Source organism: Mesocricetus auratus, unplaced genomic scaffold, assembly GCF_017639785.1.
Source record: "Mesocricetus auratus isolate SY011 unplaced genomic scaffold, BCM_Maur_2.0 Super-Scaffold_100007, whole genome shotgun sequence".
NCBI classification, from domain to species: Eukaryota; Metazoa; Chordata; class Mammalia; order Rodentia; family Cricetidae; genus Mesocricetus; species Mesocricetus auratus.
The window spans coordinates 72,014,523-72,029,247 of NW_024429191.1; the positions used below are offsets into that span (position 1 = coordinate 72,014,523).

The following is a 14,725-nucleotide window of genomic DNA, read 5'->3' on the forward strand; positions in this document are numbered from 1 at the left end:
GCCTCCCGCGGGGGCCCCGCCCACCGGGGCGACGCGGCGTCTGCCCCGCCCCACGGGTGACGCGTAGCGCGCGCGGCCGGGCCGCCCCGGCAGTTGGTGCAGCGGCGGTTGGGGTGAGTGCGCTTACCCCACCCCTCCCCTCCTCGGCTCGGGCCCCGGCCCCCATCCCGCGGGGCCCAGCCCCAGCCCCAGCCTCCACCGTACCCGTCCCGTGCGGGCCTGTGCCGCCCCTCAGCCGGCGACGCCCGGGGCCGCCCGCCCGCCACCATGGAGCTGGAGGACGGTGTGGTGTACCAGGAGGAGCCCGGCGGCTCCGGGGCCGTGATGTCAGAGCGGGTGTCCGGCCTGGCCGGCTCCATCTACCGCGAGTTCGAGCGGCTCATCGGGCGCTATGACGAGGAGGTGGTCAAGGAGCTGATGCCACTGGTGGTGGCCGTGCTGGAGAACCTGGACTCGGTGTTCGCGCAGGACCAGGAGCACCAGGTGGAGCTGGAGCTGCTGCGGGACGACAACGAGCAGCTCATCACCCAGTACGAGCGGGAGAAGGCGCTGCGCAAGCACGCCGAGGAGGTGAGAGCCAACGGCGGCGGGGGCGGGGGTCGCAGCCCGGCTGGGGACGCTGGGCGCGCCAGGGTGGCCTCCTGAAGGGCGGGCCTGAGGCCAGGGCCACGGGAAACGCACCGCAGCCATGGGGACTCCGGGACCCCGGCCGGCACTGGAAGCCTACCTAGGCAGTCCAGCGAGTGTCCGAGAGAGGGGTGAAGTGGGAGGGAAGGCCCCGGGAGGAAGCGACACCCTGGCATGAGGGCACCTGGGGCTGCCCGAGGGCGGAGACTTGACGGTGTCTGGTTGGTTCTTGTTTAGGGAAGTTTCCGACCACCGTAGGATAGTCGGGTGCCGCTTCAAACTTTTAGCATTGGGGAGGGGGCAGTACTGTCCTGCATGTGAGTTCCGCTGGCTTCGGTACCTTTCCAGGGGGCTGCTGCTGCTTTGGGAAGTTAGAGATCTCCCTCTTTCGGTCAGTTTCTTCTTGACATTTGAATCCTCTTGAGAAGGAAGTCTTATTTTTATGCCTCTTGTACCTTGCTTAACACGTTGTCAGTCACTTAGATGTCGAATACCAGGGCCCAGTAAATACATAAAGTACACTCATTTACCTTATTAATGTTCCTCAGCAAGGCATTCCCTTCGTATCAGGTGGTAACCTTGGACAGTTCCCTTACAGATTCCTCTATTTATAAAGACGACTGGGGGGCGGGGTTGAGTAGGTGTGGGTGAGTGTTGCAACACTTTGTCTGTCTGTCTTTGCTTTGCATACTGCTGGTTCCAAGTGCACTTGGCTGGCTCTTAGCTCGAACACCTGAGCAATGACCTTTGTACTCTCACCTGGATGTGTGAGCCTTTTGGAACACTGGGCTTTAAGTGATCCTCTGACTTTTTGAGCCAGTTAAGAATTTTGGTCTTCAAGCTGAGTGCCTTGGCTTTGTTTCTGAGGAACTTTTCTTTGGCAGTCAAAATACCCTCCTTGTTTTTGCTTCCAAGACATCTAGTACACCTAGCTAAATACATGGTGATTGAAGGAAACTAATTATCAAAGGAACCACGTGCTGTTTTTCAAAAATTCATGACACGGAAGATTTGCTTGGCAGCTCATTTCCTAGCATTAAATAGGCAGCACCTTTTAAAAGTTTTTCTTGTATGCACCTCTCCATTCAGGTGAATGATTTTTCTTTTTAAATCCCGATTAGAGTGGTGCTCTCCACTTGAGATTTTGCAGTCCACCTGTCTCAAAGGAATGCCACTGAATTTGCCAAACAAAATTGACTTTATTTCAGGAGTGTGTCCAAATATACATGAAGGGAAAGGTTGAAAAAAAAGTTTGAGACAACAATTTCTAATAGTTTCTTGGTGTTGTTTAAAATAGATCAAGGCCTTTGAAGTGGTGTGGCACTTGTTGGTGCTGACCCGGCCTTTGCCATGGTGTGGACGCAACTGGACGAGAGTAGGGCCACATGTACACAGAGGTCAGGAGCAGGCCCAATGTGGCCTGTCACCTTTGGTAAAAAGGAAACACTCTCACCAGCTTTACACTCCTGACAATCCATGTACACAGGGATGAAATGACAGTGCCACATATTCCAAGAAAACCATCTGTCACAGGTTGCAGAATCAGAAAATAAAAGTAGTAGGATCTTTTTTATATTTATTTCTTGAGTAAATGAACTTAAAAATAAACTATTCACTGAGTTTCTTTAAAATTTGTACTTTTTAAACTACATCTTTCAAATCTCCGTAATGAAACCTTTGGCTATGCTCCTGACCTGAGACTTGAGAACACTGATGAAACACTTCCCAGACCACAAACATAAAAGTACTTCATCATCAGCACTCATGTAAGATGATAAGCTGTTTTGCCTGTAGCTAGAAGTTCAGTCTAGATACAGGGTAGATTCTGTTTAGTTCTCTCCCTGAATGCTCAGTGCCTTTAACTAGATTAAGAGCATGCTCTTATGGCAGAAGTGCTCCAGGGAAGGTATTTGCAGCCAAAGTAATTTGAAAGCATGATAATTGTCCATCTCTAGAGTGTACAGTAAATTCTGGCACCTTTGTGGAAATTTAGGGAGTTATGGAAATGATGAAGGTGTTAAGGAGTCTATGAGGTGCTGTAATATCTTGCTTGCAGAAATTGCCAGGAAGGAGGCAGAATTTTTTATTTTAATTTTTGGCTTTTCAAATAATTTATTTTATTTATTTATTTTTAATTTAAAGTTAGAAACTAGCTTGCTTCACATGTCAATCCCATCTCCCTCTCCCTTCCTCCCCTGCCTCCCATCAATCCCCCATCCCATCCCCCCTCCGCTCCTTAGGGAGAATGAGGCCTTCCATATGGGGGATCTCCAAAGTCTGTCATATCATCCTGGGCAGGGCCTAGGCCCTCCCCAATGTGTCCAGGCTGAGAGGGCATTCCTCCATGTGGAATGGGCTCCCCAAGTCCATTTGTCTGCTAGGGATAAAAATACTGATGTACTACCCAAAGCCTCATAGATTGCCGAGGCCTTCTCACTGACACCCACATTCAGGGGGTCTGGATCAGTCCAATGCTGGCCTCTCAGTCATCAGTCTGGAGTCCATGAGCTTCTCCTTGTTCAGGTCAGCTGCCTCTCTGGGTTTCATCAGCCTGGTCTTTATCCCTTTGCTCATCACTCCTCCCTCTCTGCAACTGGGTTCCAGGAGTTCAGTTCAGTGTTTAGCTGTGGGTGTCTGCCTCTGCTTCCATCAGCCACTGGGTGAAGAAGGCTCTAGGATGGCATAGAAGGTAGTCGTCAATCTCATTATCGGGGAAGGGCATTTAAGGTAGCCTCTCCTCTATTGCTTAGATTGCCAGTTAGTGTCAGCCTTGTAGATCTCTGGAAATCTCACTAGTGCCAGATCTCTCCTCAAACCTACAATGGCTCCCTCTATTATGGTGTCTCTCATCCTGCTCTCCTCTATTCTTCCTTTGACTAAACCTTCCTGGTCTTCCATGTCCTCCTCTCCCCCCTCCTGTTCTCCCCGTCTCTTTCTCCCAGCTCCCTCTCCCCTCCCACCATGTTCCCAATCCACTCAGGAGATCCTGTCCCATTCCTCCTCTCCAGGGTATCATGCATATCTCTCTTAGGGTCCTCCCTGTTTCCCAGACTCTTTGGCAGTGGGATTGTAGGCTGGCAGTCCCCTGCTCCATGTCTAAAATACATCTATGGTGAGTACATACCAGGTTTGTCTTCTTGTGATTGGGTTAAAGAGGCAGAATTGTAATATCTGTTATAATGGTTATACTTAATTTTGAATATGCTTCATTTTTCTTGCTTTTATTTGAATTGTGTGTGTGTGTGTGTGGTTAGTTTGTTGCTTTAGTGACTCCTTTTAGAACTGTCTTAGGAACTGGAATATAGCTCAGTGATATGTGCCTGCCATTCAACTTGGGTTCAATTCTCAGCACTGCAAAAAGTTACCACCAGCACAAATAACAGCAAACAAAATACATAAAGGCAGGGTTTACATATATTTGGTCCAGTTTCAAATGCTAGGAAGTCTTTGCACCTGTCACCTCCCCTTTGGTTCCTTTTCTTCTTTAGCCCTAGCCCAGCAGATGCTTTTGCTCGAGCTGTCCCCTTGCCATACAGTGTCCTCCCCTCAGAGCTTGACCTGGCTAGCTTCTCCTTTCCTCTTTCCTTTTCTCCCCTCCCTCTCTTTTCTTTTTCTCTTTCTTCCCTATCCTCTTCCTTCTTCCTTTTGTCCTGGCCTGTGCTTTCTTGCTACAGAAACTTGCTCTATTCCCACATTAGCTTTGAACTTGAAATCATCTTGCCTCAGCCTTCCAAGTCTTGAGGTTATAGGATTGCACTACCATTCCTAGTTTCTGCCAACTATATGCTCAGTTTAAATTTCATTTTTTCATGAGACTTTCTTGTCTGTTATGTACTGAAATACTGTGTGCTCTTGTGAGTCCTTTTTTTTTTTATTTCTTAAGAGACTGGTCTAGCCGGGCGTTGGTGGTGCACGCCTTTAATCCCAGCACTTGGGAGGCAGAGGCAGGCGGATCTCTGTGAGTTCAAGGCCAGCCTGGTCTACAAGAGCTAGTTCCAGGACAGCCTCCGAAGCCACAGAGAAACCCCGTCTCAAAAAACCAAAAAAACAAACAAACAAAAAAAAACCAAAAAAAACAAACAAACAAAAAAAAAAGAGACTGGTCTATTTCCAAGGCTGGCTTAGAATTTACTAGCCTCAGATTCCTGACAACAATTGTGTCTTAGATTTCTGGGTTCTGAGATAGTAGGTGTGTGTTACCATGACTGGCTCATTTTTAAAAAAGTCATCCTAGTAATTAATTAATTAGCTAATTAATTAATTTGAGCATGCTTGAGGATGGGTGGATGTTTGCCAAGGCTTATGTGCAGAGGTGAGAGAACTTAAAGAGGTCAGTTCTTTCAATCTACTGTATTGGTCTTGGGGATCAAACTCGGGTTATAAGAGACTGAAGAGATGGTTCAGCAGTTAAGGGCTGGTACTGCTCTTGCAGAGGACCCTAGTTCTGTTCCCAGAACCTATATCAGGCAGCTCTGACAGGGGATCTAAGGCCTAAGGGCTCTCTGGACACCTGCACATGCCCACAAGCAAACATACCTGTACATAATAAAACATAGAAGTAATTCTTAGGAGTTGGAGAGATGGCTCAGTGGTCAAGAGCACATAGTGCTCTTCCAGAAGACCTGAGTTCAGTTCCTAGTACCCATATGTGCAGCTGACAATTGCCTGTAATTCCAGCTCCAGGATATCCATGCCTTCTACCTCCTTAAGCACTGTACTTATGTGGACAAATCTACACTCAGACAACACATATACACGTAATGATTAAAACTTTTAAAAACAGGTCTGGAGAGATAGCTCAGTGGTTAAGAGCCCTTGTTCTTACATGGGACCCAGGTTTGATTTCCATCACCTACATGGTGACTCACAGTAATCTGTAACTCCACTTCTGGGGGATTTTATGCCCTCTTCTGACCTCCATGGGCACCAGGTACACACATGCAGGCAAAATATTCATACACATAAAATACATCTTTAAAAGAAAAAGCAACCTAAGGGAGAAAGGGCTTATTTTAGTTCACAGTTCAAAGTAAGGTATCATTGCAAGGAAGTCAAGGTAGCAGGAGCCTGCCGCATCCTGGCCACATTGAACCCACAGTCAGAAACAGATGGATGAAAGTTTCAACTTACTCTATTTTATGTAGTTCAGGAGCCTTGCCTAGGGAATGTTCTTACCCCCAGTAAAGTGGGCCTTCCCTTATCAATTAACAATGTAGTTAAAATAATCCTTCTCAGGTATGCCTGGAGGCCCATCTCTCAGGTGATTCTAAATTCTATGAGGGGTAGATTCCCAGCACCCACATGGTAGCTCACAATAGCCTGTACCTACAGTTCTGCAGGACATGACAATCTCTTACGACATCCTCAGACACATGTATGCATGTGATATACATACATATACTTAGACACATATATACATGTAAAGTAAAATACATAAATTTAAAAAATGAAATAAAATCTTGTATCTGGATAAATCTTTATTGGAGAGCCTGTATCTACAGTTGGGACTCTTTTTTTTTTTTTTTTCCTCCCCAAGACAAGGTTTCTCTGTGTGGGTAGCTTTGGCTGTCCTGGAACTTACTCTGTAGACCATGCTGGCCTTGAACTCACAGAGATTTACCTGCCTCTGCTGCCTGAGTACTGGGATTAAACCACCATCACTATGACTGTTTACAATAGTCCACACCTATGTTCTTTGGTGTATCTTACTTTCTCAGATACTTTTTCTCTTAACTCTCATGCTTAAGACTGTGTTAAACTCTTTATTAAACCTGAGCTGTACTACATATAAGTACAATAAAATGCTGTTTTGAATCTTCAGCAGAACAGAGGGACCTCTCTTTTCTAAGAATTCTTTGGTGTTGAATTCTATTAGAGAAAAGGTCAGCATAATTTTGGAATGCTTCCCTTCACTTCTGGAAATAGTTTTTTGTATTCTAGGATACCCTAGAACTCAATATGTAGTCAAGAATAACCTTGAATTTACTGATCCTCCTGCCTCTATCTCCCAGGTTCTAGGATTAAATGCATGTGCCATGCCACCATTTCTCACTTGGGTTTGTTTTGATTGTAAAGATTGATATAATTATTTTTGTGTGTTAGCATGTATGAGTGCATGTGCCGTTCATGCATGGGGATACTAGAACAAGGTCTCAGGTGTCCTTGATCACTTTCTGCCTAGTCTTTTTTTGTTTTGTTTTGTTTTTTTGAGACAGGGTTTCTTTGTATTGTTTTGGAGGCTGTCCTGAAACTTGCTTATGTAGACCAGGCTGGTCTCAAACTCATAGAGATCAGCCTGCCTCTGCCTTCCGAGTACTGGGATTAAAGGTGTGTGCCACCAACACCCTGCTTTTCTGCATAGTCTTATAACGTAGAATTTCCCTCTGAACCTGAGGAACATTTTTTTTCCAGCTAGGCTAGGGGCCAGCAAGCCCCACAGATCTTTTGTCTTGAATTCCTCATCTGGAATTACAAGCCGGGTATGACACCCTGCTTGTTATGTGGGTGCTAGGATTTGAACTTGGCTCCTCACGATTGAGCAGCAATCACTTTTAACTTTTGAGTCATCTTTATAGCCCCCCTTTTAAAAAATTTGTTTTCTTTGTGTGGCAGAGAGGGTGCATGTGCCACAGAGCTCATGTGGAATCCAAAGGATAGCTTTGGGGAGTTGACTCTACCCAATGGGTTTTGAGGGTTCTGAGGATCAAACTAGAGTCATTATGCTTGGCAGCAAGCTTTGTTTTGTTTTATTTTGTTTGTTTGTTTTTTAGAGATAGGGTTTCTCCTGGAACTTGCCTTTAGACCAGGCTGTCCTTGAACTCACTGAGATCTGCCTGATTGCTTCCCAAGTTAGGATTGAAGGTGTGCGCCACCACTGCTCTATGCAACAAGCATTTTTTTTAAAAACCCATTTCACTAGTCTTACTTTTTAAGGACCTTATGTATCCCAGACCATTTGGGGGCAAAGTTATTCATTGGGATAGGACTGCTGGTCAGCTCTGTCTCTCCAGCCAGCTCCCAAATAATCACTCGGAGACATTAATTATAAATGCTCAGCTGATAGCTTAGACTTATTACTAACTACCTTTTACAACTTAAACCCATTTATATTATTCTACATTTTACCACGTGGCGTTATCTCTCTTTCGTCTTACACCTCCTTTTCCTCTCCATGTTTGCTGGTGACCTCTCTGACTCTACCCTTTTTCTTCCCAGCCTTCTCTCTGCCCCAAAAATTCTGCCTAGACATTGGCCAATCAGCTCTTTATTAACAGTGAGGGCGATACATATTTATATTATACAAAGAATGTTCCACAGCATTTCTCTCTCTTTGTCAAATTAAAAAGGAAGGCTTTATCTTTAACATAGTAAAATTATATATTTAAAAAAACCAGTTATCAGATAAGAATTACAGTTTTCCAATCCATTTGTATTTGGCAAAATTAAAGAAAATATTATTTATCTTTGTGAGTTTAAATTTTTATACCTAATTTACTTTTTAATGTAAGGAAAACTTTGACTGTCTAGTCTTCAGCCCCACCAAAGACCTCAGAAGGGTGAAATGTTACCTAATGACAGGGACATCTGGCTGTTGGACAGTCACTCAAAGATCTTTTGTAACAATAGGGACATGGCCTACAAGCCTAGTATATCTGACAGATTTTTCTAAGAAGCAGGGGATTTTGAAGGATGTCATGTCTTGTCTTGACAAAGTTTGGCAGTCACTTTTTTTTTCCGTCTTGCTGGTCCAGTTTGGACAGTATACTGTCAGCATTTGAAGCAAGGGCAGTTTTTTATCCAGATGGCTAGCTTTTGCCATAAAGAAAGTAAACTCCATATGGAGGTTTTTCGATGTCCATCATTATTTCTGAAGTAAACTGGAGCAAGTGTGTCTAACTGTCAAGAAAAGTCTTACGTTGTTAAAATATATTCTGTAGGTCTTTGCAGTGTTTGAGATCACCTATCTGAAACATATCTTACTTTCTATCACCTAGAAAACATTATTAACATGACTGGAAATTTGATAGTTATGGGCAACTACTAACCTGTATTTCTTTATTATCCCAAATAGCTTTCAAGGATTAAAACTTCATATTGCATAATTAAATGAGATGCATAGGTATGGACTGTATTAGTACAATACCTTAAACAAGAGTAGAAACAAGGCTGGGAGGTGGTGGTGCACGCCTTTAATTTCTGGAGGCAGAGGCAGGGGCACAGGGGGACAGAGAGAACAGAGGGGGACAGAGAGGGGCAGAGAGAGGCAGAGAGGCAGAGGCAGGTGAATCTCTTTGAGTTCAAGACCTGGTCTACCGAGTGAATTCCAGGACGGGCATCAAAGCTACACAGAGAAACTCCGTCTTGAAAAACCAACACCCTTTTCCTCAAAGGAAAAAAAAAAAGAGTAGAAACATGCGTACAGTATAAAAGATAACTTCAAATTTGTATCAATAAACCCAATCCATAACAATCAAAAATATTTTGAGATTAATAGTTTTTTGGACTAATGTAGGTTCAATAATCTACCTCCTTTTTCCTTTAGAAAGAGATCTTTGAATTTTAAATCTTGTTTAGCCTTTTTTTTTGACTAACCTTAACCCAACTAACCCCCCCTTAAATCATAATAAACATCCATAATCCATCTTTTGGGAATGTGGGCATCATTCTCTAGACTACTTCCTGTCATTTGTGAACGTTGGCATCTTTGGGGAACCCTGAGAAAATTCAGGATAATGGTTAAGACTTGACTGTAGTAGTTTGTGAAACTGGACCATCTCAGCCAGCAACCTTGAAGCTGTTCTGGATGCAGAACTCTGAAGAAACTTCAGCAGAAGCATTTTGAGATGCTGGATTACCTGGGACACTTGTTTTTATTGGTGTCTGGTCCCCTTGCTCTGAAAATACATAAACTTTTAAAGATAAGATACATATCTATATTAGTACAAATATAGACTGTTGTACACAAGTTAGCCAAATATGATTTGGTAAAATATTCATACATGTTTTCTAGTTTTTCTAGGTTTATTTCTTTATGTCTGTAGCCAAGATTTTCAAGAGGGTGTTCTCTGATCAAACCTGATGTATGTCAACCTGGAATGAATCCACAACCTTTCATTTCCTGTGGAAAAAAAAAACCATAACCTCTTCCCCAAAGTAATTTATCTTTTGACTTCCTGGGATTGAAATCGCTTAGCAGCTGAGTATCTTACTGCCCCAATTTTACCTATCGACTGATTGATTCTATTTGTTGTTCTGGATGCAATTCTGGATTGCCTTTTAGGACTACCCAACTGTAGGTTATGGTGGTTTCATATCTTCCCACAACCAAGTGTTTTGTCCTTCTCTTAGCACCTCATCTATCATATCAAACTAAACTATTGCTTTTATTCTTCTACCAAACTGGGGTTCAGTGGGCACTTAATAAGCATTTGTTAGTTAAATGGATAAATAGCTAAAGGTCAAGTTGCTAAGACTAAGTATTTAAAGTTCTCTTTGTGAATTCAAATTTTTATCCCTTACTGTTGGTGCCAAGTTATGCTAAAACTTCCAAAAACTTCCCTAAGTCTTTTGGCTTTTTTATAGACAGAAAAACTGTGATTCTGGTGTATAGTTTTTTCAGATACTGTACTTACATTATGCTATACATGGGAATAGTTTACAAATATTTGTTTTAAAATTTGCAATATTGGGGGCTGGAGAGTTGCATCAGAGGTTAAGAGCAATTACTGCTATTCCAGAGGATCCAAGTTCAATTCCTACCACTTACAACCATCTGCAACTCCAGTTCCAGGGGATCTGATATCCTCTTCTGGCCTCACACCAGGCATGCATGCAGTGCACTTACATACATGCAGGCAAAACACTCATATACATAAAATAAAAATAAATCTTTTTTAAGAATGCAGTATTGGGCCGGGCGGTGGTGGCGCACTCCTTTAATCCCAGCACTTGGGAGGTAGAGGCAGGCGGCTCTCTGTGAGTTCGAGGCTGGGCTGGACCGACAGCCTCCAAAATAATACAGAGAAACCCTGTCTTGTAAAAACCAAAAAAAAGTGTAGGAGTGTAGGAGTGAACCCCACAAAGCTATCCGCTCATGAGGGCGGGGACATGTAAACTGACACAGGTAGATATAAAAGGAAGTGAAAGGAAAAGGAACCCTCCTTTTCTCCTGGAAGCCAGCCACGCTTCTAACTCCTGGTTTGTGCAACTCTGGTAAATAAATATATTGTTTTCCATATAGCATCGAATATCATTAATATCTGGTGTCAGGAGTAGGATGCAGTATTGGGTTAGGCATTGTGGTTCACCCCCATCATCACACCCACTGGGAAGTTGAGGTAGGCTTATCTACATAACCTAGTTTTAGGCCAGCCTGGGCTACAAGAGACCATCTTTTTTTTTCTTTTTGGTTTTTCGAGACAGGGTTTCTCTGTGGCTTTGGAGGCTGTCCTGGAACTAGCTCTTGTAGACCAGGCTGCCTCTGCCTCCTGAGTCCTGGGACTAAAGGTGTTCACCACCAAGCCTAGTCTTGCTGGGGATTTCCATTTCTGTCAGAAGTATGGGGGCTGGAGAGATGGTTCAGTGGTTAAGAGCACTGACTGCTCTTCCAGAGGACTGGGGTTTATTCCCATCATCCACATAGTGGCTAACAACCATATATAACTCCAGTTCCAAGGGAATTCTGTTTAGCGTCAGACACACATGGTGTACAAACATACACATAGGCAAAACATACACACATATAAAATAATATAAAAAATTAACAAAGAAGTTTATTAGAAGCTGGGCGTTGGTGGCGCACGCCTTTAATCCCAGCACTCGGGAGGCAGAGGCAGGCGGATCTCTGTGAGTTCGAGGCCAGCCTGGTCTACAAGAGCTAGTTCCAGGACAGCCTCCGAAGCCACAGAGAAACCCTGTCTCGAAAAACCAAAAAAAAAAAAAAAAAAAAAGAAGTTTATTAGAGCTCTATTTCCCTCCATCTTTGGCAACATTCCGCACTATCAGACTTGGTTTCTGTCACTATATTAAGCTACTTCTTGCTTTGATTTGCTTTTTCCCAAGTCCCTAGTTTAGTTGAACATGCTTTCTCACATTTACTGATAAATTTGTTTTTTGTTTTGGGAATTTCCTGTTCAGTTTTATATGTTCAATTGGTAGCAACCAATACCAGAATGTACATGGCTAGGTTTGAATTACAGAGTTTTTGGTGAGGGGGAGTTGAGGGGGAGCTGAGAGGGATCTCACTATATAGTCTATGCTTCTTTTGGAGTTAGTGATATAGACCAAGCTGATCTTAAACTCACAGAGATCCACCTGCCTCTGAATGCTGAGACTAAAGGTGCATGCCTCTATTTCTGACTTTGACTTTCTTTTTCTTTTTTTTTGTGACCAAGTAATCAAGGTTTATTTTTTTTATTTACTTTTATATTTCTTTTACTTTCTCTCTCTCTGCCTCTCTCTCTCTGTCTCTCTCTCTCTCCCTCTGTGTGTGTGTGTCTCTTTGTGAATAACTTGAATTATGCTTTTTTTTTTAAAGATTTATTTATTATGTATACAGTCTTCTGTTTGCATGTATCCCCTGCAGGCCACCACGTGGTTGCTGGAAATTGAACTCAGGACCTCTGGAAGAGCAGCTAGTGCTCTTAACCACTGAGCCATCTCTCCAGCCCCCTGAATTATGCTTTTTGATGGCCTTTATAATAGTCCATTATGATGATTGATCATTCAGGTGAAAGGGATTGGAAAGTCTGGTTTAAAAGACTGATTGTAGCCAGGCATTGGTGGTGATGCACCCCTTTAGTTCCAGCTCTCGGGAGGCAGAGGCAGGCAGATCTCTGTGAGTTTAAGTCCAGCCTAATCTACAAGAGCTAGTTCCAGGACAGCCTCCAAAGCCACAGAGAAACCCTGTCTCGAAAAACCAAAAAAAAAAAAAAAAAAAAAAAAAAAAGACTGATTGTAGGGCTGAAGAGATGGCTCAGAGGTTAAGAACTCTGGCTGCTCTTCTGCAGGTCCTGAATTTATTTCCCAGCAACCACATGGTGACTCACAACCATCTGTAATGAGATCTAGTGCCCTCTTCTGGCCTACAGGCATACATGGAGGCATAGTGTTGTATACACAATAAACCAACCAACAAATAAATAAATAAAATCTAAAAAAAAAAAAAAGACTGATTGTAAAAGTGTTTATGAGACTGCCAGCAAAGTCTGAATAATTACCAAATATTTTCTGTTAGTTTGTTGAGGGTTGAATAATGGTGCTAGTCTAGCTTTCCTTCAGCACATGACAGCTAGGCTTTCTTATAAAGGTGTATTTATTGTTATCAACTGGTTACCCTAAGGTATTTTTTTAAAGAAAGAATAAGTGTTTGGTTCTTCTTTATACTTTAGATCCTTGAGAGCTCTTTCTTATTCTTGTTTTCTCTTCCCCTACCTCTTTTAAAAATAGCTTACTGTTCTGGTTCTGTGGGGGCAGTGACTTTTCTCTGTCTTTGACTATATTAATTATAGTTTTCATTGGTTCCTGCTTTGCCTGTTTTCCTCAGAATTCCCTTCCCACTCCTCCTAATAGTTTTGATCTCTCTTGTTTTCAGGTTGTAGTTTCAAGTATTTGATAACCTTTAATTATCTTTCTTCTTTTTTTAAACAAGACCTCACCATGTAGCCTCAGCTGTCCTGGAGCTCACTATGTAGACCAGGTTGTCCTTGAACTCATAGATCTACTTGTCTCTGCTTCCAGAGTGCTGGAATTTTTTTGTTTGTGGGTTTTTTAAGACAGGCTTTCTGTGTGTAGTCCTGGCTATCCTAGAACTCTATCTGTAGACTAGAATGGCCTTGAACTCAGAGATTGCCTACCTTTGCCTCCAAGGTACTGGGATTATGTGCCACCACCAACTGGCTAGGGTGCTGGGATTAAAGGCATGTGCCAACACACCTGGCCAATGTCAAGAGTTCATGCTAGCTTAAAGCTCACTATTCAGCCTAGACGGACTTCAAACATGAGAGTCCTGGCTCAGCTTCCTTAGTGCAGGGATTACTGGTGGGGGTTCTATTTTAGTCACTGTTCTTTTACTGTGAAGAGCCACCACAACCAAGGCAACTCTGTTTTTGGAAAACATGTAATTGGGAACTTGATTACAGTTTCAGAGGGTTAGTCCATTATCATCAGGTGAATAGCATGGCCACATACATGGCACTGAAGCAGTAGCTGAGAGCTATCTGGGGGGGCAGGGAGGAGAGACATACTCTGAGCCTGGCATAGGCTTTTGAAACCCAAAGCCTACACCTTTTACATACTTCCTCCAGCAAGGCCACACCTCCTAATCCTTCCAAACAGTTCCACTCCCAGTGACCAGGCATTCAAATACATGAGCCTGTGAGGGCCATTTTCATTCAGACCATAGCCACCACCATGCCTGGATCCATAAAGTTCATCAGTGTCTACATTTTCCCAGTTGTCTTTATAACTGTGATTGTATGTAGTTTGGTGTTTCAGTTCAAATCCAAAGACAGTGACCCATATAATTACGCCTTTTTAAAAAGTTTTTTTTAACGTGTAGTAGTTGTCTCCCCCCTTTGTGTGTGTGTGTGTGTGTGTGTGTGTGTGTGTGTGTGTGTGTGTGTGTGTGTAGGTCAGAGGTTGATGTCCCAGTGTCTTCTTCTTCACTCTCCATCTTTGTTTCTTTGTTTATAGCACCAGAGCTTAGGGCTTAATTTTTTTCCTAAAGACATTGAAGCAGACATTTTTTTAAAAAGATTTATTTCGCCGGGCATTGGTGGCAGAGGCAGGCGGATCTTTGTGAGTTCGAGACCAGCCTGGTCTACAAGAGCTAGTTCCAGGACAGGCTCACAGAGAAGCCCTGTCTCTAAAAACCAAAAAAAAAAAAGAAAAAAAAGATTTATTTCATGTGCATTGGTGTTTTTGCCTGTATGTATGTCTGTGTGAGGGTGTCAGATCCCCTGGAACTGAAGTTACAGACTGTGTGGGTGCTGGGAATTGAACCCAGATCCTCTGGAAGAACAGCCAGTGTTCTTAACAGCTAAGCCAACTCTGCAGCCCCAAAGAAAAAACATTTTTTACCATTCTCCAGTATGAAAAC

At 43.2% G+C, this 14,725-nt stretch overlaps 1 protein-coding gene across 9 annotated transcripts in view; it reads left to right on the forward strand.

Moving 5' to 3' along the window:
* Window positions 1-105: 105 nt before the first annotated feature.
* Spag9 (sperm associated antigen 9) overlaps window positions 106-14,725 on the forward strand; it is a 124,182-nt gene continuing 109,562 nt past the window's right edge. For 5 of the 9 annotated variants that reach the window (XM_040749505.1, XM_040749508.1, XM_040749506.1 and 2 more), the window contains exon 1: window positions 106-570. In XM_040749505.1, coding sequence (XP_040605439.1) covers window positions 268-570 — 303 coding nt within the window. In that variant the 5' untranslated portion in view covers window positions 106-267. The remainder of the gene's footprint in view (window positions 571-14,725) is intronic. The other 4 variants (XM_040749510.1, XM_040749512.1, XM_040749511.1 and 1 more) reach the window with 1 other exon arrangement.